At 54.5% G+C, this 21,895-nt stretch overlaps 3 protein-coding genes and 1 long non-coding RNA gene across 16 annotated transcripts; 2 read left to right on the forward strand and 2 right to left on the reverse strand.

Annotated features, from left to right (window-relative positions):
• Positions 1-2: 2 nt before the first annotated feature.
• On the reverse strand, positions 3-8,722 carry IPO4 (importin 4). Of its 6 annotated transcripts, none has more exons than XM_070272964.1 (30): positions 8,302-8,722; positions 8,131-8,217; positions 7,924-8,003; positions 7,796-7,837; positions 7,227-7,304; positions 6,959-7,138; positions 6,644-6,709; positions 6,433-6,534; positions 6,263-6,346; positions 5,843-6,007; positions 5,692-5,745; positions 5,435-5,544; positions 5,033-5,141; positions 4,740-4,869; positions 4,437-4,550; positions 4,220-4,333; positions 3,844-3,964; positions 3,629-3,740; positions 3,403-3,518; positions 3,214-3,291; positions 3,080-3,137; positions 2,874-2,979; positions 2,593-2,786; positions 2,394-2,438; positions 1,895-2,020; positions 1,599-1,807; positions 1,365-1,497; positions 1,168-1,272; positions 495-564; positions 3-370 (listed from the first exon to the last, which is right to left on the reverse strand). In XM_070272964.1, exons 5-30 carry the CDS (start codon positions 7,275-7,277, stop codon positions 240-242), a joined length of 2,883 nt encoding a protein of 960 aa, XP_070129065.1. In that variant the 5' UTR covers positions 7,278-7,304; positions 7,796-7,837; positions 7,924-8,003; positions 8,131-8,217; positions 8,302-8,722; the 3' UTR covers positions 3-239. The 6 variants fall into 6 exon arrangements, with proteins under 6 accessions (XP_070129065.1, XP_014589155.1, XP_014589154.1 ...); XM_014733669.3 differs by having other exon boundaries at positions 1,895-2,038; positions 7,227-7,356; XM_014733668.3 differs by having other exon boundaries at positions 7,227-7,356; positions 8,302-8,511.
• TM9SF1 (transmembrane 9 superfamily member 1) lies at positions 8,722-14,490 on the reverse strand. 2 transcript variants are annotated; one of them, XM_023622845.2, is made up of 6 exons: positions 14,033-14,490; positions 13,311-13,687; positions 11,896-12,517; positions 11,417-11,602; positions 9,953-10,226; positions 8,722-9,382 (listed from the first exon to the last, which is right to left on the reverse strand). In XM_023622845.2, exons 2-6 carry the CDS (start codon positions 13,653-13,655, stop codon positions 8,989-8,991), a joined length of 1,821 nt encoding a protein of 606 aa, XP_023478613.1. In that variant the 5' UTR covers positions 13,656-13,687; positions 14,033-14,490; the 3' UTR covers positions 8,722-8,988. The 2 variants fall into 2 exon arrangements, with proteins under 2 accessions (XP_023478613.1, XP_023478616.1); XM_023622848.2 differs by having other exon boundaries at positions 13,311-13,672; positions 14,033-14,169.
• On the forward strand, positions 9,379-11,596 carry LOC111768909 (uncharacterized). Its single transcript, XR_002801574.2, has 2 exons — positions 9,379-9,836; positions 11,359-11,596. It is a non-coding gene; the product is annotated as an uncharacterized lncRNA (long non-coding RNA).
• Positions 14,031-21,597, forward strand: TSSK4 (testis specific serine kinase 4). 7 transcript variants are annotated; one of them, XM_070273284.1, is made up of 5 exons: positions 14,031-15,086; positions 19,032-19,571; positions 19,923-20,137; positions 20,518-20,911; positions 21,248-21,597. In XM_070273284.1, the coding sequence occupies exons 2-5, from the start codon at positions 19,347-19,349 to the stop codon at positions 21,317-21,319; spliced, it is 906 nt and encodes a 301-aa protein (XP_070129385.1). In that variant the 5' UTR covers positions 14,031-15,086; positions 19,032-19,346; the 3' UTR covers positions 21,320-21,597. The 7 variants fall into 7 exon arrangements, with proteins under 7 accessions (XP_070129385.1, XP_003363606.1, XP_014589210.1 ...); XM_003363558.5 differs by having other exon boundaries at positions 21,320-21,597; XM_014733724.3 differs by having other exon boundaries at positions 20,548-20,911; positions 21,320-21,597.
• The last annotated feature ends 298 nt before the right edge of the window (positions 21,598-21,895 follow it).

A 21,895-nucleotide genomic window follows, 5' to 3' on the forward strand; every position in this document is an offset into this window, starting at 1 on the left:
TGTTCATACAGAACATGAACTACCTTTATTACAGAGTGATGTCACAGCTCCATTTGGATTGTCCCACAGCATAACAGATCCAGTCCCAGAGACGCCCCCATAAGGCAGCAAACAGGGCTGAGACTCCAAGTGGGTATGAGGTCAGAATCTTTGGTAAGGTGTAAGTTGGAACTGGGCTGAGAGGTGGTGTTGGGGCCTGGGTGGGCTCTGTTCTCTCTGGCCCGGCTGCAGCCCCCAGTCTAGGTGAGGCCCAGGACGGCCTGGAGCTCCTGAGCCTTGTCACCAGGCAGTGAGCCCAGTGCCGAATGGAAGCTGTCAGCGTGCTGTTTGGCCAAAAACGTCAGGAGCAGCAGCAGTGCAGCCTTGGTGTCTGGGTGGAGAGTGAAGAGGGAGAGATCCAGGGAGGACTGGTCCCCAACCCTGAGCTGCCCCAGGCCTCAGTCCTGCTGCTCCCTGCCTCCCCTCCAGCCCTGCCCCACAACTGCCACCCTCACCTGGTGGGATCTTGTTGTCAGCCAGATTGAGGCTGCAGATGCGCAGAAGTTCAGGAGCCACATCTACCACCTGTGGGAAAAGAAGGGCCGACTCGGGCAGCAGCACCCCTGGGCCTCGGGACTAGGGTGGGTGGCAGAGGCCAAGGAGAGGCAGAGTCTCCCGCCAGGGCTATTTGAGCCCGACGGTGATTCACGGGCATCTGAGAAACATGAGAAAGAGCCAGGAAACATGGTGGTCATAATTCTGGCGGGAGAGGACAGGGGATTGTGACCAAAGATGACTGAAGTCATGACCTCAAGACTCAACTCCAGACACCCAGGAGCTCCACCAACATAAGAGCGCTAATGGTGCAAGACAAGGTAGACACAGGAACACCAGGACATGAGTCCACACCCAGCCACATGGTACAGACAAATCTCATTCAGAAAGCAGAGCTGTTCTTACTGGAATGGACAGTGGGGTGGCCCAGACTACCCAGGCTCCACAGAGCACAGTCTGAAAGAGCCCTGGTCTAGGGAAGCTGTGACTTCTGGCTCAGACCAGAAAGTAGAAATGGCCAGAGAAGGGCAGCTTAAAGTGTCACTCTGAGTCAGCTACAACTGATGCCAGCTCTGCCTATCACTGAGACTGAAGCATCCAGCTCCCCTCTGAGGGCTCCGACATCGAGGTTACCTGGTCAGGGCTGCTCTGGTACAGGAAGCTGAAGAGGTGCCCTATGGTGACCCACTCCTCCAAGTCCTCCTTCAGTGGCAGGGCATGCAGAAGTGCAGCCAGCACCTGGACACACAGATGGCTCTGGCCCCTTGCCCTGCACCCTCTGCACCCTCCTCCTCCACTTCCTGGCCCTGCCTGATGCCCCCATTCCTCACCTGGGGCTCGGGTTTCCTTGTGGGACTGGCCATGAGCAGGCGGGCAAGTGCCCCACAGATGTTGTCATGGACACGATCATGGCGCTCCCGGGCCAGGAGGGGCAACAGGAGCCCCAGCAGCTTGGGGAAGTGTCTGGTCCACAGTCAAGGAAGAGGCACACGGGCAGACCTCTCCCATTGCCAAGCCCCAGGGACACCCTCCCAACCTCACCTCACCTGGCAAGCCAAGGATACTCCTGGGCAGGGCGGCCCCCATGCTCTGCCAACACACCCAGCCCAAAGATGGCATTGCTCCGCACCTCAGGGTCTGCCTCCCGGGCGGTGCTCAACAGCACGGGGAGTAGCCGGGACACAAACTGGGCTGAGGCAGTGCCTAGGCCCTGAATGGACTCTGCCAGCGTCCCCACTGCAAAGGACTTCTCTGCCACTGTGCAGCCTTGTTTCTGGCGGGGGAAGGAGTGTCAGTCAGCTGGTTTGGCACAGAGTACACAGGCTGAAGGGGGTTCAAAGTCAGAGAATGGAGCACTCACCGTCTTACATAGCAATAACGGCAAGAAGCCAGCAAAGAAGGGGGCGAAGGTGTCTCCCCCAGCCGCGGCTGCCAGGGCAGGGATGGCCTCGCCAGCATGCTCAAGCAACATGGCGTCGTATTCAGCCTGTGGGGCCAGAACGGGCTGGAGCACCAGGGCCAGATCTGGGACTGTGGGCACCTTCCACCAGGGCCCCCCATTGCGGGGGTCCCCTGGGGCCTGCCCTTGCTTGACAGGACGGGACCCTCCCAGGCTGGGCTTGTCTGCAGCCCAGCATCTTCCCCTGGCCCTCCTACTCTCACCTAGCAATCTAAGCCCACCTCCAGAAAGCCTTCCCGGAACCGCCCCTGCCTTAGCAGGAGCAAGGCTGCAGCATTCGGAGCCCTTCCCAACCCTTTAGCAGACCTGGCTCCTCCAGCCGGGCGCATGTACACTGTCCACCCTGCCCAGGGGAGACCACCTGAACTGCCTGCTCCCAGTTGGCATCCTGAGCTCTCACCTGGTCCTCCTCCTCCTCCTCCTCGTCAGTGTCCTGACAGGCTGTCTGCGGGAAGAGGGAGCGCAGCTCAGCCCAGGCTCTCCTGCCCCTTCTCCTTCCCATGGGGTCGGGGTAGGGGGAAGCTGAACCCGTAGGCTCTGACTATCCCCACCTGGGGCCAGGCCCCCTCTTCATCCCATAGCCCACCTGCCTCACTCACCTTCCTCTGCAGCACAGCCTTGAGCACGCTGCAGAGCTCAGCAAGGCGCCCAGGGGGCTGTAGTGTGAGGGGCCCACAGCTGCGCAGCACCCCCGTCAGGGCCTCCAGCACAGCCATCACCACCTGGCGCTCCCGGTCCTTGTTCACTGCCTGCACATAGCACGGTACCACCCGGGCCAAGGCAGCCTGCAGAGCTGGGGACATTATGCGCTGAAGCCCCGGGCAGGCCCTGCCCCCCACCCCCACCCCCGCCTCCACAGGCCCCAGCCTCCTCTTCTCACCAGCAGTGTTGGGTTCTGAGGGGCAGCTTTGACAGGCCTTGTGCAGCGCACAGCAGAACTGACCCAGGGCCTCATGGGCTGCCTTCCGCACATTCAGGTGAGGGCACTGCAGATGAGCAGGGGTAGGATGTGCCTACTGTATGCAGGGTGAACACAGGGCCCCCTAGCCCTCGGACCACGCCCACCTCACCCACCGGCCCACTCACCTCCAGCAGTTTGAATACTTCTTCAAAGACGCTCTCCATGTAGGGGAGGAAGGCCACACTGTGGACAGACAGACGGCCATGGGGAAGGGGCTCCCAGGTGGGTTTCCCAGTACCAGGGAAGGGCCGAGGCTCACCTGGTGTTCACAGAGATCTCCCCCAGGGCAGCACAGGTGTCTTCCTTCTCATCGAAGAAGGCGTTCTCCACACTGTACCTAGAGGGAGGGAGGCAGGCAGCAGCGATCAGGCACCAGTAGGAGCAGATCCAGCACTGGGTCCTTGTCCAAAGCCAAGATTCCTCTGAATAGAATGAAACCTCTCCGCACCCTGAGATCTCTGAGTTTTCCTCCTCTTCCTCATCCTCATCCATGAGCTCCTCCTCTTCCTCCCCATCACTCTCGTCATCAAACAGAAGGAAGGAGCTGCTTCCGTCATACTGAGGCTACACAGAGGAGGCACAGCAGGGACCCTGGCTCAGCTGGGCCCAGGAGATAAATCCCATCGCAGGGCTGGCCTTCCCCAGTCAGCCCGGTCCACCCACTCTCTGCTCACCACAATGCCCTCGGTGGAACGCAGCGACAACAGCATGAGCGTGGTGATCTGTGGCAGGTGGGGTGCCAGGCCCTCACCCATCAGCCCTGACAAGGCTGCAAACAGGCTGTACCTGGTGGAGGCAGGGGGAAGCTGTCAAGTCTGCCTACTGTAGCCAGACAGGATGGGGTAGCCGGGGGAAACCACGGCCCGGGGCAGGGTGAGGGCTCACTCACGTGCAGCGCCGCAAGTCAGGGTCGTCTACCTGGTCGCACAGGCTCAGCCCCAGCAGGCAGCACTCCTCAGCCAGGGGCCTCATGGGCTCCCCCACTGCTCGTGCCAGCACCCCCAGTGTCTCTGTGGGGGCAAGGGCTTGGTTAGCACCAGGATGTGGAGCTGGACCAGAGGTGTGCTGGGTGAAGACCTGGGGCACCAAAGGTGGCAGCTGCGGGGAATTCAGAAACCCCACCTACTCCTAGGTATAGCGTGAAGAGTATCTTCTTCCATGAGATCTCTCCTGGGGGAGATCTCTCCTGAGGAGATCTCTGTGAACACTAGATGAGCATCAGCCCTCCCCCAGTACTGGGAACTCTGCTGGGAGCCCCTACTCACCCAGGCTCTGGATCCGCACAGGCTGGAGGTCCTCATGGCTTGTCAGCAGGAATTCCCGCAGGTGCTCCATGATGGTGGGGAAGTAGGGCAGCAGGGAGGCCTGGGCAGCCGTGGCTGCAGGATGGAAGGACAGGATCAGAGCTGGAAGGGGGGCAGGGACTGCCTGCCACAGGCTCCCTGGGTGAACCCCGGGCCCCACCTCCTGCCTCCTCCTCACCAATGGCCCCCAAGGCGCTCACAGCCAGCTCCTTGGCCCGGGGGCTGCTGGGGTTCCTCAGAGGCTGCAGCATGCACTCCATAAGCTCCGGAAGGTAGGGGTGCACTTTAGGCCCTGTGGGAAAAGGTCCTCCTCCAACAACCAACCTGGATCTCCTACCTCTGCCTCCAGACTGACCCTCCTTATGGTCCCACGACACCCCATTCCCCACCTCAGGCAGTGGTTCAGGGAGCCGCACATCCTGCCCCTTCAGCCAAAGCCACAGCCCCCTCTTCTCCCTTGCACCCCAACCGCCATCACTACCTAGGTTCTCCACGAAATTCTCCAGGGCATAGCAGGCCTTGGCTAGGTGCTGTGTTTGCCTGGGAGGCACTGACTTCAGGTAGGCGAGGAGCAGTGGCATCACCTCCCCTGAATAGCTGCTGATGTGGGGCTAGGGGAAGGAGAAAGAGGGCCCTGAGTCAGCTCAACCGCAGGGCACACACCTAAGCACTGATGGCAGCAGGGATGCCTGGAGAGATGAAGCTGAGGGAAAGCTGGTCCCTGGGATGGGTGGGGACTCTGAAATGCGGGCGCCCACATTCAGCCTTGCTGACCTGTAGGTTCTCTGAGAACTGGCCCAGGGCAAACAGCGCAGCATTGCGTACAACTTGTGATGGGTCCTCCAGGCCCTTGCACACGATCTGCAGCAGTGGGGGCAGCAGTCTGGACAGGGTAGGACAAGAGGATGTAGTCTGAGGGAGAGGACCCGAGAGTCCATGCTCCTGTTTTCCTGGGGAAAACTGAGGCTTTCTCTGTCACCAGATGGTGGGCACCACCCCGTGGTCCCTATAGCTACGGCTGCCATTTATCTCCCAAACCAGGACACTTTGGAGAGTCGGGGGATATGCCATTGATAGTCAGGCCCAAATGACAAGCATAGACCAGGACTGCCATGGGCCATGTGGTCCTCCTCCCCATGGCCCACCCTCCCCTCACTCCAAGAAGGGAATAAACACCTTTGCCTGATGTGGTCGCCAGCTCCGTCAGACAGCACAGCCAGCACCAGGAGCCCAGCCTTGCGCTGGTAGGGGTTCTCGTTCTGCAAGGCCTCTTCCAGCATGGGCATCTAGGGGAGCAGGTAGAACCCTGGCATGAGCATGCCCATTCCTGTGGCAACAGGCCCTCCAAACCTACTGGCCCAGACATCCTCAGCTTTGGGGGGACTAGGCACATCTGAGGGGTAGTGGCACTAGAAGGACCAAGCCACACTTACCAGCAGGGGACAGAGCTTCTCGGGGGGCAAATGTAGCGCCAACATGTCCACAACCTAACAAAGACAGGACGACTTTGCTGGACCCCATCTCTGTCCCCAACCTCCCACAGCCATCTAACGCCCTGCCCCCTGCTGCTGTCCCACATCCCACCTGTACAGCAAAGTGCTTGGGAGTCTCCCCAACCAGGCCAATCTCCAGCTCTTCCTCATCCGAATCCTGGTCCTCAGGATCCAGCTGGCCTAGCAGGGGCTCGGCAGCCATGATGGGGAAAAGGGTGTGCAGCAAGGATGGCAGAAGACGATTCTTCAGTAAGGCCTTCAGAGGGAGGGTGAAATGGTATCCCTGAGAATCTGCTCCCAACATGGAATCACATTAAAAATTCTAACCTTCCAGGCCACAAGGGGTCTGGCAGGAGATTCCCAATCGCCCAGCCAGGAGCTGGGGTAAGGCCAAACCAAGTCTCGAACATCTTAGCTACGGTCTTTTAGACACCCTGGGATGGACAGAAAGCCCCAGGAGTGAGACGAGGGATGGACATGGGGGTAGGGTGATGTGCAACAGGGCCCTCACCTTGCTCCTGACTTTGACCAAGAAAGTGAGGCAGCAGAGAATTCGCACACGTATTGCATCGCCCAGGGCCACATTTCTAGCCACCTGCCCAGAGACCAACACAAATCAGAGACAGGCATGGAAACTCGCAGCAGAACAAGCAGCAGGGGATGTGCCTACCCCAGGCTCACCTCCAGGCAGAAGGTGAGGACCTCTGAGAGGTGGGAGGTGACGATGGGCATCTCTGACTCCAGCAATTCATCCAGGGCCTCCAGGGCCTCACAGGTCTTTGCCTGCCAGACAGATAGACGAGTCATAGGGTTACCAGGCTCTTCTTCAGTGGGCCAGGCTGGATGCTCCTGTACTCTCCTTCCAACAGGGCTCCTGCCCAAATGTCCTCACCTCATCTACAGGGATCAGAGCCTGCACAGCCACGATGAGCTTGGGCACCAACATCCGTGCAAGAGGCTGGAGGACACAGGATGAGCTGAATCACAGAAAGCACGACGCAGCCTAATCTCAGGCCTCAGAAGCTGGCAGCTTCCTCAAAGCCTGGACACAGGAGGACCCCAGGCACAGCCGCCCACAGCACCCCGTCTCAATTGTTAGAAGGACAAAAGGCAGAGAAAGAATCTGAAGGAGCTCTGCAGCCTGCAAGAGTGAGGACATGAAGGCCTGAGGACAGGGAGCCAAGGAAGGTGAGGGCCCATGTCTCACCACATCATCAGTGCCGAGGTAAGGGGCCATGGTGGTCAGAGTGCGCAGGGAGTAGAAGAGGAGCCCGGGAGAGCCCACCTCACCCAGGGTCTCATTCAGAAGCCGAAGAAGCTCCCGGTGGTGGCGTCGGAAGGCTTCAGGCCGGGAGGTCACTACCACACTTAGCAGCAAAAGCCCCATCTGTGCAGGAATAAGAGATGAGAGGGAAAAGCTTACGTGGTCTATCCAGCCTCTCAGTCCCTCCCTCTCGCCAACTATGTGATAGTACCTCTCTCTCCGGGATGTGGGGGCTGTGGGTACTGTGCTGAAGAAGCTGCATGAGCTGAGGCCAGCCTTCCAGGCCTTCCTTTCGAAAAATGGTGGCTGAGAGCTGGGCCAGGCTAAGGCACACAGAATGCCTGCAAACAGGAGAGATTGCCCCCCCACCCCCAATCACCTTCCAATACCCTCCCCTGCACACACTGGCCCTGCCTCCATCGGTGGCGAGGAGAGAACCCTCCAGATGTGGGCACAAGGTCTTTGCCAAGTTGGGACATTTAAGACAGCAGCTCAGCACAAAACCAGCAACATGGTGGGTGTGTAATTTGGTGAGCTTGGCTTTACTCAGACTGAATTTCAGTTCCATTCTTCTGACTCAGGTTTGGCAGACCATCACAGTCCATTCTCAACAACTTCAGTCTTCGACACAGCCTGAGAATCCTTGCTCCACCCTTGGTGTAGAACTGAAGTCCCTGCCCCCCAGATCCCAGCCCCAAGCTGAAAGAGAACGCAGAAACCCAGAGACGGTCTCAACCTGGACTCAATTAGGATCCCAAGAGAAGGCGGGTAGGCACTTACTCTGTCTCTCTCTGGAGGGCCACCAGGACCAGGGACTTGAGGCTGGAACACAGGTGGCAGGTGTTTGGTACTGGGCCCGCCCCAGAACCGCCTCAGCCTGGCCCCGCCCCGCCCCCGGCCCAGCCCACCTCTCCCGATGCTCCGCCGCCAGCCGTCGCCAGCGGGTGTTCAGTCGTCTGCGGGTCAGAACGGCCGCGAACTGGCGGATCTGGGAGGAGGGAGCAGGCACGTGAGGGTCCGGCAGGGCGGTGCTGAGAGGGCCGCAGGGGGCAGGAGCTGGGGCTTGACCAGTGGCGTAGAGGCAGGAAGCCCAGAGGGAAGGACAGGAGCCTCACCTGAGGGTCGGGCGCCGAAGCCAGCAGATCGCAGAGCGCGGGCAGGGCGGCGGGGTCCCGAAGAGCGGTCTGGAGCTGCTCGGTGGCCTGGGGAGAGGATGGGGGTCAGAGTCGGCCCCGGCCCCCAGCCTCTCGCTCGCCCCGGCCGGGTCCGGCCCGCCTGCCCCATACCTGGCGGATGCGCTCGGTGTCTGGCAGCAGCAGCTCCCGCAGGATCTGCTCCAGGCCGGCCGGCTCCATGGCAGCAGCGGAGCCGCCGCTACCAGGCCGGGAGGGGGAGGGACAGCACGTGGAGACTTTGAAACCCACTTCCGGCGGAAAGGGCGCTGCTCCGCGCCCCTCCCGTCGCCAGGGTGATTCAACTCGCTTCGCACAAAGAGCTCCGGCTCCGCCATTTCCGGTGGGCTGAGCGCCGGCTGAGCCGCGGAAACAGGGCCCTAGCGATGTGGGTTCCCCCAGCCGAGAGTTCCCAAGCTCCGTGGAGAACCCGAGTTCTCTGCATTCCGCGGCCGACCCGGCGGTCTAAGGGACAGTGCCCTGGACGGCAGGGCTCGAGTTCCTATATCCAGACCAAACCCTCCAACTACAGGATCCTTTTTCTTAATAAATTTTATTTTGATAATTGTAAAAAGAAAAATCAGGACCCAAACTAAAGACAACTTAAAAAGTTCAAATATATACTCCTTATATAATATTTATAATTTCCAGGCCCTCTCGGGACGGGAGGCCCAAAGGGCAAAGGGGAAGGCAACAATGCCATCACACAATTCAGTCACTCCATCAGAGGAGATGTTGGTAAGAGAGATCAAGGGGGCGTGAAGAAAGGGAGAGAAGAGCAATAGTTTTGCCACCCAAAACTCAGTCCATCTTGAGGTTAACATAGATATAACGGATGAATTTTAGGGAAGAAAAGAAGGAGATGGTGCCCAGCATGAGGAAGAAGACGTAACCGGTGAGTAAGGAGTAGCCGAAAAACTCTACTGTCTGTACCGCCCCTGACATGTTGGAGCGCCGGGCATAGTAGAAAACCGAGTAGAGGAAGATGAAGAGCCCCGTGGAGCCGACACTCAGCACGGATCGCCACCACCAGCGGTAATCCTCTCCAGACAACTGGAAGTAGGTGAGCGCGATGGAGATGCAAGCCCCCACGCTCAGAAGGATGGCGAAGACAAAGAAGAGGATGCCGTACAAAGTGTACTGCTCCCGACCCCATACTGTGGCAAAGATGTAGTACAGCTCCACAGAGATGGCACTGTGAAGAGAAGACACGACACACAGCATTAAAAGGCTGTGCACTGCCAGCACAGCAGCCAAGCCAAAATCCAGCCACGACCCCTCCATGCTACTGGGTCACTGTGGAAAGTGGACCCATTGCATTCCCTGCCCTGGAGCTCCTGGCTTGATGGGGACTCTTTTACCTCATTTCAAGAACATCTCCTTTGATAAGTTGAGAGCAGGGATCATGTCTGTTTTATTTTCCACTGTATTATCTGCCTGACACTAAGAGGTACTCAACAAAACTGAATGAGTAATCAAACGGGCTTTAAGCCCCACAAGGTGCCTGTAGACACTAAAGTCAGAAACCAGGCAGATGGCGAAAGGAGCAACGTCTCTGGAGAGCTTTACACGTGAGACACCTTCATATTTGAACTGATTCAAGCTCAGTCCTGCTTGGAGAAAGGAGGAGGCATTGAGTGATCTTAGTGGTATGGCTGAACCAGGGATTATCGCTGGTGTTGGGTTAGGGCATGGGGTGAGTGGGGAAAGGAACAGTTAAGGTCAGGAACCTGCGAGTGATGGCCACGGAATAAAAGGAGGATACCTGAAAGGCAGGAAGCCTCCAACAGTCATGTGGATGAGCGTAGACTTGTACCAGGGCTGGGGTGGGATTTCCCGGGCGATGTTCTTGGTGCGACAAGGTGCATCAAAGGGGCTAGCGTTGTTCTTCCCGAAGATGCCTCCAATGACAGTGAGGGGAAAGCCCACCAGCAGCCAAACCGTCAGAAGCAGCAGGATGGTGGTAGCTGGCAGAGCCTGTGTCGAACCATTGGCCCAATGCACCGAGTTCACCACACTCCACGTCAGGAAGAAAGGCACTGCAGGATGGGCCCCCAATGGGAGAGTCAGCACTACAGGCTACATCCCTGGGGGCACCCAATCAGACTGGACGTATAGGGGAGTGGCATGGGACGTCCTGCTCCTAGACTCTACCCTTTCATGTCTTGTTGTTCCTTCTTCCTTATCTGACCAACACCCCCTCCCCTATCCATCATCATTAAGGATCAAGGCAGCTGTAACATAATGAGCTAACAGTGACATAAACCCACCTGCCTCCAAGGGCCTATCCTGCTGTGGCATCAGTGATTCCTAGCATGAGCCACTCCTTTGGATTAAGGCCCTGTTTTCAGGAAGCCCTGGTTCAAACATAAATGTGATGGAATATAAATCATACATTTAGGACTGGGAACACAAAATGTTCAGAATGGAAACTAATACTGCCTTTGAAAGGGCATACTGACTTCAAAGGCTAGAGTGGGGTAGCCCACCTCTAAAACAAAAAAACTGAAAAATAAAAACAAAGAGAGTATCAAAAAATAAATTCAAATTATTTCAGTGTGATGGTTGAGAAGACAAGCTCAAGAGTCAGACTGCCTGGGTCTGAAACCTGGGTCACTGCTTTTTAGGAGTGTAATCTCAGGCAAGTTACTTAACTCAGTCCAGCCTGAAGTCCAATTTCCTCATCTGTAAAATGGGGACAATATTACCTACTTCATATAGTCGTTGTGAGGATGAAATGAGATGAAGGCGTGTTGAGTGCTTACCACGCTGCCTAGGACATTTTTTTAATTTTTTTTTTTTTTTTTTGAGGAAGAGTAGTCGTGAGCTAACATCTGCCGCCAATCCTCCTCTTTTTGCTGAGGAAGACTGGCCCTGAGCTCACATCTGTGCCCATCTTCCTCTACTTTATATGTGGGACGCCTAGCACAGCACGGTGTGACAAGTGGTGCCATGTCTGCCCCCGGGATCCAAACTGGCGAACCCCGGGCCGCCGAAGCAGAACATGTGCACTTAACTGCTGCACCACCAGGCTGGCCCCCTAGGACATTTTAAGAGCTTAATAATTTTTAACTGCACACAAGGGATGCTTCTTGACTTTTGAATGGTTTTTCTTATTGTTTCTTTTGCCTATTTTCATTTCCTTAAAGCCTTACTCTGACTCTGTCCCAGGTTCCATGATGTGTTCGAAGTTCCTAAGTCGGCCCACCAGGGAAAGGGCAGTCCTCACCAGAGAAGAGACTGGTGGTGAGAATGATGTTCCACACCCAACGCTCGCCTCCGATCTGCCGGTAGAAGTGGCTGGACACGTAGCCAGAGATGCAGCAAGTCAGGGCGTACAACAAGATGGCTGCTGAGTTAATGGCCCCGTGCCGGTGCACATTGAACATGCCCAGCAGCGCCATGACAATAATGCCTGTGGGTGGTAGTGGAAAGCCCGTGTTAGGTCTCACCTATCCCTCTTCTGGCAATTTCAGAGGAATCAGCCCCCTTTCTCCCAGACCCAGGGCCTCCAGCAAAACAATATCCCCCAATTCTGTTGTCCAGAAACCCCACAACAGGATATACACGTCCTTGCTAGAGCCACCCCACCCTTAGGACTTCCCCTCACCTTGGACAGAAGTGAAGATCTGCAGGTCTTTTCTGAACAAGCTGCCTACTTAGTCCTACCCCTTGAGAGAAATCCCTGATTAATTTTTATCACCTCACCAGTGCCAAGGGCCAGGAACTGGGCACCCACACCAAGCACAGCACAGAGCAGACCACGGTATGGAGGGAAGCGGAAGACATCTGTATGGATAATTTTCCAGCCATTGTCACCTTGGTCAAAGTCATCACCAGAACCTCCAGAGGTTGTCTCCTCATCCAAGTTGTACCGAGCCAGGTCGTTCCGAAGCACACGCATGAGAATGACAGCCACAAAACCCACCAGTAAAAACACAAGCACCATGGAATTGATGATGGACAACCAATGAATTTCCAGTGTCCGGGGAAAGAAACCACCATCGTCACCACGGCGCCTGTCACTCCGACGTTCCACAGAAGTCTCAGACCAGCGCACACTGTATGTGTGAGTGAGGCCTAAGAATTCATCAGGTCGTAACCCATCTAAACTGTGGGGTTTGACGTCCCGCACTGAGACATTGGCAAATATAATTCGATCTCCATGGAATTCTAGGTGGAAGTCCAGATGGGTCCAGAGTCCTATCTTGTGGCTGTGAGGCAGGAAGCCACTCTCCTCCATGTAGCCCACAAAGCCACGGAGTGGCAAGTCGTCCACCACAAATTCAAAGTAGTACAGTTCCTCGATGGCCTGGCGCAACTGTTCCACCTACAAAGAGCAAGTCAGGAGTCAGACAAGGCCTGCCCAGGCTCAGAGTTAAAGCAGGGTTTCTCGACCTTGGTACTACTGACATTTTGGGCTGGATAAGCCTTTGCTGTGTGGGGCTTTCCTGTGCATTGTAAGATGCACCATCCCTGACTTCTTCCCACTAGATGTCAGTAGAACCCCTAGTATTGACAATCAGAAATATCTCCAGACATTGTCAGACATCCCTTAGGAGAGAAAACTGCCCCCTGTTGAGAACCACTGGGTTAGACCCTAATATGCTGGGATTCTCCAACAAGAGCAAGTGTGACTTAACAGGGTTAAGGCCTAGAAAAAGGAGTGAGGCAAGGGGTACGAAGGTCTGGGATAGACTAAGGAAAAGTGCCCTAAGGTAGGATGTGCTCAAGAAAGAAGCATGACAGGAAGACTAGGCAGAGTGTAAAGGAGCCAACTGAGAAAGAGCCACGAGGTAGGTATGGAAGGAAGCTCTCTAGGAGTGATAGATGGGACCTTATTACCAACAGAGAAACCTGGAGTCAGGAGCCCTGGGATCTCACATTATAGCTAATTTTAGTTGTAATTCACCATGTAGTCTTGAAAAAGTCACTTCTGAGCAAGTAGGTTTCTCTGTCAACTGAATGCAAATAATACCACCTGCCCTGCCTGCCACATGGGGTTGTAGTTAGAGTCAAGTCAGATCACTTCCATAAAGGTGCTTTGAAAACCATAAACATCAGGCACTGCTGTTAGCCCCTGGCAGGGAGGCCTAAGTTCTAGCCAGTGTGGAGAGGCTGACCTGTGCAGAACTGAGCTGCATGTGGCACAGAATTCTCTTCTCCACATTCTCCCGGAAGCGGATCTCATACAAAGACTCAGCCATTCGGTCCCCATCCAGCACTTCACCCAGGCTAAGGCTTTTGTGACGGATCTTCTCAGGGCAGCAGACTGGAAGCTGATAGTAATGGTAAGTCTCCTGAGGGTTATGGTAGGGTCCCACTTTGTTGACATATAGAATGACGGGGTCGCCGGTCTTGTAGTGTGTCACACCTTCTGCCCCTGGCTCATGGCCTGTGCCCAGCAGCAGCATCAGGAGTGGCAACCACTGGCAGCTCCAACTTCGAGGGTGCCCTAGGACTGTCATCCTTAAGGCAGCAGAACCTGTTTGGGTGAGTCCTGCGGTTATGGAAACCAGGGATCAACTCAAGATGCCCCAGGTCAGGTCCTTCGAATTGACGCCCAAAGGCTCCAATTCCTCCCCTTGGCCTCTCCCATCGTCCCTGGTCCCTCGGGAGGCCACCTCCTGACCCCTCCCCCCCCCCCCCCCCCACACACCATGTCGCTCTATCCTGCAGACGGGGCTCCTGGGCCCCTCTACTGTCTAGTCTTCTCAACCTGGGGTTCCCCCCTCCCGCAGCCCGCCAGCCGGGGACCTCTCCGCGCGCCCCAACCCGTTTCCATAGCAACGCCACGCGGCCTCGCGCCTCGGGCCCCTTCCCGCCGCAGCCCCGGGGTCCTCACCGCGCGGGGAGGGCTGGCCGAGGCGGCGCCAGCGGCCTCTGCGACCCCGCAGCTGCCCTTGGGCTCCTGCCGGGGTCTCCCCCAGAGCGGCGCGCTAGCGGCGGCCCGGAGAGGACCCGCCTTCCGACCTCCACGGCTGGCTGCCTCTGTGCCTGATAGCAGCGGCTGCGGCCGCCCCGCCAGGGACACGGCCCTCGGCTCGGTGAAGTGCTCCCGGATGAGCTCTCTGCCGCCGGAGGCCCGGCGCCGCTCCGGAGACGCCGCGAGGCTCGACCGGCCCGTCCCTCCGCGGGGGTCCTCCCGGCGAGCAGGAGAGCAGCCCGGGACACGTCGGTCTTACCACTTCCGCCCTCGCCCGCGGGGACCTCAGCCGGGCGGACAGCTCTTTTCCTGGAGCTGGTGGCCGCGCCCCCACTGCCGCAGCCGCGGAGGCGCTCCGCCGGCGGTTTCCCGCGACTGGGGCTCGGGCCGGGGCCGGGGCCGGGCCGCGAGGACGCAGACGCCCCTTCAGATTAAGAGTCTCTGCCGGGCTACTCGTCCGTCCCCAGGAAGGTTTGGGGCGGAGACCTGAGAGCGGTGCCCGCCGCTCGCCCCCAGTGACTGTCCAGGAGACGGAGCGGGCGGCCCCCGGGCCCACACCTAGTGGGTGCCCGCAGCAGTGGCCGGCACAACCGGTGGGACTCGCCAGCGACTGCTGAGGCAGAGACCTGAGGGGCGGTTCACGGTCTCCAACCCGGGCGGGGTGAGGCTTTGGGCGTCGCTATTTCAGGACAGCGAGGGGACAGCCCGTGCAAAGGTCCTAGAGTCTGGATCTCACCTCACCGCTTCTCTCCCACCCGTCATGAATTGCCTCCCGCCAAAAAACAAACACATACATAAAAATAGCTTCCCAAGGCCGTACCGGAGGTCTCCTCCCTGGCCGTGTAATGACCGTCCCTTATCCTACGATGGGCAAGCCTGAGCCTGGTCGGGTGTAGAGGCACGCAAAGAGAGAGAGCGTCTGCCCTTTTCCCCTGTGAGATGGGCGGCCTGACAGGGTTATTGTTACTTGGAGGTAAAGAAGCTTGCCATACTTTCATCTCTTTCAATGTTTTTGTTCTTAATTATCTGTGTGTATGTGTTTGGACTCCTCTTAATTGTGTAATGCAGGTTATTCTGGAAAAGTTTATCCTTGTCCATCTCAGCTATTTTAAGGGGATCTGCCACTGGGGGAGGACGCCTGGAGATGACACCCAGGGGCAGTGATTTCCCTTTGGATTACCCATAAGGAAGCTGACTTAAGGTTCCCTCTCCCCGAGGGAAAGTAGTATAGTGGAAAACCACAATTGGCTGCTGACCTGAAAAGTCCTTCATTTACACACTTCTGCCCTCTGACCCAGCCCCCCTCCCTGCAGGAGGAGGTGAGGTTCCAGGAAGTAGGAGGTTGAGTTTTCTAGACAATTGGTAGATTTTGTAATTAGAAAAGTAACTTAGAGTAGCTTTGGAATAGTCTTTAAGTGACAACCACCTGGTCTCTAAAGTCAGAAACCCCAGACCTCTTTCTCAATACCTCCCCACTCAGATCAATGCCACCAAGCCACCTCTGCATATGTCTTATCACTTCCAAATACTTGCCCTCCACGGCTGCCTTGGTTCAGGCCCCATCCTCTGACTTAAATTACCATGACAGCCACCTTGCTAATCTCCTCACCTCCCCTCTTGAATCCATTTTCCACATTACTGCTGCAAGGATTTTGTTTTTTAAATCTTAAAGGTGTCCGATTTGCTGCGACAGTGGTTCTCAAATCTTGGTATGCATCAGATTCAGCTAGAAGCTTATTAAAAATATAGATACCTGGGTCTCACCGAATCAGGATCTTGGGGGAGGTGGTAACTGGGCATCAGTATTTTTAACAAGCTCTGATTTTGATGCACACCACATTGAGGCCATGAGCACATAAGATAAAGTCCAAAAAGCTGGCAGTTGAGGCCTCTCAGACCTGGAGCTTAGTTACTTCTCCAGGTACATTCCCCTTCTGAAACCCTAACCTGTATTTACATTGAAATCTCAGATGTCATGTTCTCTCAAGCTCATAAGCCTCGTTTAGTTCCTTCTACCAGACTGCCCAATCTACCATTCCTGCGTACCTGCCTGGAGACTTCTCTGAGCCGTGCAAAGGCCACCTTCCCTATAAAGTCTTCCCTTGATCTCCTTCCAGTCTTTGTTTATAGCACTTTGTCTCACTGTACTGTTATTTTACTTCTTATGGGTCTGTCTCCCTTGCTAATTGCGAACTCCGCACAGGAAGTCTATAATTTATCTATCTTGGTATCCTCAGGACCTAGCAGTGTTTTTGTATATAGGAGGCAGCTTAATGCACATTCCTTGAATGAACTGGTTTACCCCCTATACATGATGAGAACAGAGCTGTCACCAAGGTACCTATCCAAGGGGCCAGCTACCTATCCAGGAGAACGGAAGATGGGTGGGGTTGAGTGTGCCCTGGACTACCTCTCATCTTGATAGACTGAGGGTGTAGATCTGGATTCCAACAGGACTTTGGAACCATCCGGCCAGCAGGGTCAGGCTGCCAATAAATGGGAATTTTCCTGTAGCCTATGGCATAATCTGTTGTTGGCATTTTTGTTTTGGAGGATGGAAGATAAAAGAAATCTGATTCTTCCCTTGTTCTTTCCTCTGCAAGCCCCCTTACCCTCCCCCCCACACACAATCTTAAATCTAGACCTCTATGACCACAACCTTTTGTCCTCTGTCATTCCCACCAACCTTGTTCTTCCATTTCACTGAGAACTGTGACCCCTCCCGCTGCCCCTTTGGTCTTTTTCTAGTTTGTCTTCCTAACCCGTGCAGCTTAGGTTACGCATTCCATCATTTCAGCCACGTTCTTGCCTGTCTTCTTCATGTCTCTCTCCCATTGTTTCACTGCAGCTGCCAAGTGAAACCTCAATGATGGATCAACTCATCTGTCAACATTCAAGCACCTATACCCAGGATGCTAAAGGAAGCTTAACACTCTGATGTGTTAAGATCATGTGTCTATAAATTGTGATCTTCAACCTCAGTTATGCCTCCATGCTGCCCAGTGATCCTGCTCATTTTCCAAATCGGCTCGCTTCCATTCTCCACAACCCATTCTTCTCAGACCTCTAACTTATCTCCCTCTTGTCAGTTGACCTCCCGTAGAGCCTAGTGGGAGATGTAAGCAAAAAAGCAATAACAGACACTGCGTTAGGTACTGTGACAGAGAAAGTATTGGGGCTGTGGGAGCACCCACGAAGGGGGAACATCTAATTTGGGCTTGAGCAGTCAGCAAAGCCTTCCTTAACACAGCTCAAGAGCTAAGTCCTGAAGGGAGAGTAGGAATTTGCCAGAACAGAGGGAACGATGAAGGCGAAGCTCAGTTGTGTTTGGCTGGAGCATTGTGTGTATCTTAAAAGATAAAATTGGAGAGGCATGCAGAATTAAATAGTAAAGCTATATAAAAGAATTTGGAGTTGATCCTGCTTTAAATGGGAATAAAATCAGATTCATGCCTTGGACTGCAGGGTGATCAGACTAGAGGAGAGCAGAAAGCTTGGCTAGAGCAATCAGTTAAGAAATGATGGAGGCTTGGACTAAGGTAGTGGCAGTGGGCTTGGAGAAATTTGAATGTATTATTAAAGAGACAATTAGAAGGTAGAAGAGATAGGATTTGGTGGCAGATTGGAATGTAGGGGCTAAGGCAGAGGGAAGTGTCTAAACTGAGGACAACTAGTATACAACTCACAGAAAGAGGAAGTCTGGGGGAAGAAAATAAGGAATTCAATTTTGGACATGGTGAGTTTAAGGTGCCTGGGGAAGACGTCCATGTGATGTTCAGTGAGCAACTGGATGCTCGATCTGGAACTCTAGAGATATCTGTGACAAAGATGAGATTAGGAGCAGTCAGCATTAATGTAGTAATTGAAATCTTTGGAGTAGATGAGATCCTTAAGGGAAGATGTAAAGGTCTGAGGAAATAAGCCCTGTGATAGAACCCTTGGAATATGATTAAGGGATGGATGGAGGAAGATGAGGCTCCACTGGAGTCAGGAATGGCTAGAAGGATGAGAGGAAAACTACAGGGTTCAAGGTCATGGAAGGCAAATAAGAATGCATTTCAGGGGCCAGCCCAGTGGCTTGGCGGTTAAGTTCATGTGCCCTGCTTCAGCGGTTCAGACCCTGGGCACAAGACCTACACACCACTCATCAAGCCCTGTGTGGTGGCATCCCATGTAAAAGAACTAGAAGAACTTACAACTAGGATTACAAATACATACAGGGGCTTTGGAGAGAATAAAAAAAGAGGAAGATTTGCAACAGATGTTAGTTCAGGGCCAATCTTCCTAAAAAAAAAAAAAAAATGCATTTCAAGGTTAAGATTTGGAGTCTACTTCTCCACCCCTTCAATCTAAGTGATCCTTGAAACCTTGTAACTGTCTTTACTCATATAAAGGTATGGAAGTGATGCTTTGTGATTTTGGAGCCTAGGCCTCAATTAGTCATGCAGTTTCTTTTTTCTTACGAAATGTAGTGCTGCTCTTTAAGGAAGTCGGGCTAGTAGGTTGGATAATGAGACCATAGGCAGCAGAAAGAAACCATCCTAGCTGAGAAGAGACCACCAGAGGAACCACCCAACTGAGCCCAGCTCAATTTGCAAAAAAAAAATGGTTTTAAGCCAAAAAAAAAAATGCATTTTAGAGCTGGATTCCTTAGAACATGCTTCTACAACACCTTGCAGTTCTCTGTGATATTCTCACACTCACGTGTTTCTTATGCTGGACTACAAACTCTAGGAGTATAGGGTCTCTATTGGCCTTACTGGTTATTTTATCCCAGTACTCAGCATGCTGCCAGGCACACAATAGGTGCTCAATAAACATGAATGGTTGAAGGGGTCAGATCTGTGGAGGGAGTCTCACCAGATTCGGAAGGTGCCTCCAGGACTGAATATGTTCCAAACTGCACTTCATTTTCCAGCTTTGTGGCCAGTGGTGGATAGAAGGTGAATTGTGATGTGTTTGGAATGTGGGACCTTGGGGAGTTCCGTAACCAAGAGGCAAAAGTAACAACAGCCAGTCAAGACAAAAAGAACTGCTTCTCCCTTCTTCCTCCTCCAAATTCCTGGTGGAGAGCCAAGTCCAGCATCCCAGACTTGTGTGACTACACAGGCAAGCACTCAGAGACTAACCTCACTGTGGTACCCTAGCCCTTGGTATATCGAGGTGTTGGCTTTCTGAGCAGGCAGGAGGCTTTTAAGTAGCAAAGCTCCCTGCTCGCGGCAAGCCCAACACCATGGGGAAGGGAAACACCTTGGAGGCAGCACCTCCCACCTCAGCCTACCGCTCTGTCATGGAGGAGTATGGTTACGAGGTGGGCAAGGTTATTGGCAATGGCTCCTATGGGACGGTGTACGAGGCTTACTACACAAAGCAGAAGGTCATGGTGGCTGTCAAGATTATCTCAAAGAAGAAGGCGTCCGAGGACTATCTTAACAAGTTCCTGCCCCGCGAGATACAGGTTGGAAAGGGGGGCTGGAAGACGGAACTGGTACCAAGCTGCTTAAGGCTTCTCAGAGGGGATATGGTTAGGAGAGGGTGGGACCAGAAACCCCCAAACCAGAACTGAATGTCTCACTAAGCAGCTACGAAAATTACCTGATGTAAATTTAACCTCTTTCCACCTACCCAGTCACCTCCAGCCCCTCAAAAAGTAAAAGTGCAAAGCATAGGGCTTGCCTCCAGGCCACCTGCCCTCGGGTTTGATTCTGTTGAAAAGTTCTAAGGAAGTGGCAGTGGGAGACTAGGAGGGCTGGGAGCACAGGCAGGGTTCTCCCTTCCCAGGTTTGATGGGTCTCTCTCCCGGGGCCAGGTAATGAAGGTCCTGCGGCACAAGTACCTCATCAACTTCTATCAGGCCATCGAGACCACATCCCGGGTATACATCATTCTGGAGCTGGCTCAAGGTGGTGACGTCCTTGAATGGATCCAGCGCTATGGGGCCTGCTCTGAGCCCCTTGCTGGCAAGTGGTTCTCCCAGATGACCCTGGGCATCGCCTACCTGCACAGCAAGGGCATTGTGCACCGGTGAGGGCGCTGCCACCCAGACTGGGGCCTTTGGGCTCTAGAGGGGGTTTCATGCACATCTCCCATTTTCAGTCCTTTCTTCTTCCCTTGTATCTGGGCCCATTCATTCACTCTATTTTATTTCATCCATTCATCTGGTCAAGAATGTTTATTAAGTACCCACTGTGAGCAAAGCACTTGATGAAATACGATGGTGAGCTCCCAGTGATCCTCAGCTACCATCCTCTCTCCTCTTTGGCCTCTGCTCACAACTCCATGGCTTTCCTTCCTCTCTGCCTTGTGTCCTCATAATGGTGTCTCTCCCACTTTGCCTTTCCTCATCTCTAGCCTCTGACCCGTGGCCCTTCAGCTCCCGGTCTAACACTAAGCCCTCTCCCCAGCCTGACCCCCAGCCTTTCTGCTGCTGGTAGGGACTTAAAGTTGGAGAACCTATTGCTGGACAAGCGGGAGAATGTGAAGATATCGGACTTTGGCTTCGCCAAGACGGTGCCTTCTAGCCAGCCTGTGCGCAGTAGCCCTTCCTACCGCCAAGCGAACTGCGTTACCCACCTCAGCCAGACCTACTGTGGCAGCTTTGCTTATGCCTGCCCGGAGATCCTGCTGGGCTTGCCCTACAACCCTTTCCTGTCTGACACCTGGAGCATGGGGGTCATCCTCTACACTCTAGTGGTTGCCCGTCTGCCCTTTGATGACACCAATCTCAAGAAGCTGCTGAAAGAGACTCAGAAGGAGGTCACTTTTCCATCTAACCACACCATCTCCCAGGAGTGCAAGGTGCTGGCTCCCCCAGAAGGGCTGAGGCCTCAGGGATGACCCACAGGGAAGGAATACCCAACCTAGGCCTCCCAACCCTAGGGAAGGCCTTGCCCCTGCCCTAGAATAGTGGGAGGGCTTAAAGGGCCAACCAAAGGGCTCTGCACCTTCGATGTCATAAGCAGGTTTCAGCCTCTCTCTCCCTAGGCCAGAAAGGGATTTCGCAGGGGATTCCCCCAAGGAAACTTCCTTCCCCTCCCTTCCAAGGGAATTAAATGCCTGGCTCTTCAGGATAACGTCGGGGCCACAGCCCCTCTCACCAGAGTAGCATGATGGGCTATCCTGCTTCTTTCTTAGGTCCAGCTGCTCATTGCCAGTGTGGCACAATGGGGGCAAGCTCAGCCAAGACCTCTCTCTCCCCTGCCCTAGAACCTGGTCCTCCAGATGCTATGCCAAGCCACCAAGCGTGCCACCATCCTGGACATCATCAAGGATCCCTGGGTGCTCAAGTTCCAGCCTGAGCAACCCACCAATGAGATCAGGCTGCTCGAGGCCATGTGCCAGTTCCCCAGCACCACTAATCGCCAGTCCTTGGAAATCAGTACCTGAAAGTGGCTGAGGGAGGGGACTGAGAGAAAAGCAAAGCAGAAGGGTCTGGGGCTAAAAATCTTTTATACCAAAAATAAATTAATTCTGATTTAGTTTCATCAGCTGAGGTCAAAGACATTCTTTCCTCAGGGGAAACTTGGCAGGGAAGACTGCTGACGGAAAGAGGTGGATTTCTGCCCAGAGTCTGTAACAGACTCCTGTTAAGTCAACGTTGTGATTCAAAATGTAGCTTGTATGTGGCTCATGGGGAGGGGTGCTCAGATGAACACCTGCCCTTGGGAAGCTTCATCATTCTCACTAAGTACATGCTCATTGTTTTACATCTCTGTGCACTCTAAATGTTCAAGCCGTGGGGTGGAGGCCCTGGCTGCTCTGTGGTCATGGCTCTGCCTCTGT

This window comes from Equus caballus, chromosome 1 (assembly GCF_041296265.1).
Source record: "Equus caballus isolate H_3958 breed thoroughbred chromosome 1, TB-T2T, whole genome shotgun sequence".
Taxonomy (NCBI): Eukaryota; Metazoa; Chordata; class Mammalia; order Perissodactyla; family Equidae; genus Equus; species Equus caballus.

Excerpts from the sequence above, each read along its gene's own strand:
- TSSK4 (XM_003363558.5), top strand. The coding sequence starts at position 19,347 with ATGGGGAAGGGAAACACCTTGGAGGCAGCACCTCCCACCTCAGCCTAC. Across the intron at positions 19,572-19,922 it reads TCCTGCCCCGCGAGATACAG|GTAATGAAGGTCCTGCGGCA; the intron begins GTTGGAAAGGGG and ends TCCCGGGGCCAG. Across the intron at positions 20,912-21,319 it reads CCATCTCCCAGGAGTGCAAG|AACCTGGTCCTCCAGATGCT; the intron begins GTGCTGGCTCCC and ends CCCCTGCCCTAG.
- IPO4 (XM_014733669.3), bottom strand. The coding sequence starts at position 8,370 with ATGGAGCCGGCCGGCCTGGAGCAGATCCTGCGGGAGCTGCTGCTGCCA. Across the intron at positions 8,218-8,301 it reads ACACCGAGCGCATCCGCCAG|GCCACCGAGCAGCTCCAGAC; the intron begins GTATGGGGCAGG and ends TCCTCTCCCCAG. Across the intron at positions 371-494 it reads TGACAACAAGATCCCACCAG|ACACCAAGGCTGCACTGCTG; the intron begins GTGAGGGTGGCA and ends CTCTCCACCCAG.
- TM9SF1 (XM_023622845.2), bottom strand. The coding sequence starts at position 13,655 with ATGACAGTCCTAGGGCACCCTCGAAGTTGGAGCTGCCAGTGGTTGCCA. Across the intron at positions 12,518-13,310 it reads TGCAGCTCAGTTCTGCACAG|GTGGAACAGTTGCGCCAGGC; the intron begins GTCAGCCTCTCC and ends TGCTCTTTGTAG. Across the intron at positions 11,603-11,895 it reads GTTCCTGGCCCTTGGCACTG|GCATTATTGTCATGGCGCTG; the intron begins GTGAGGTGATAA and ends TACCACCCACAG.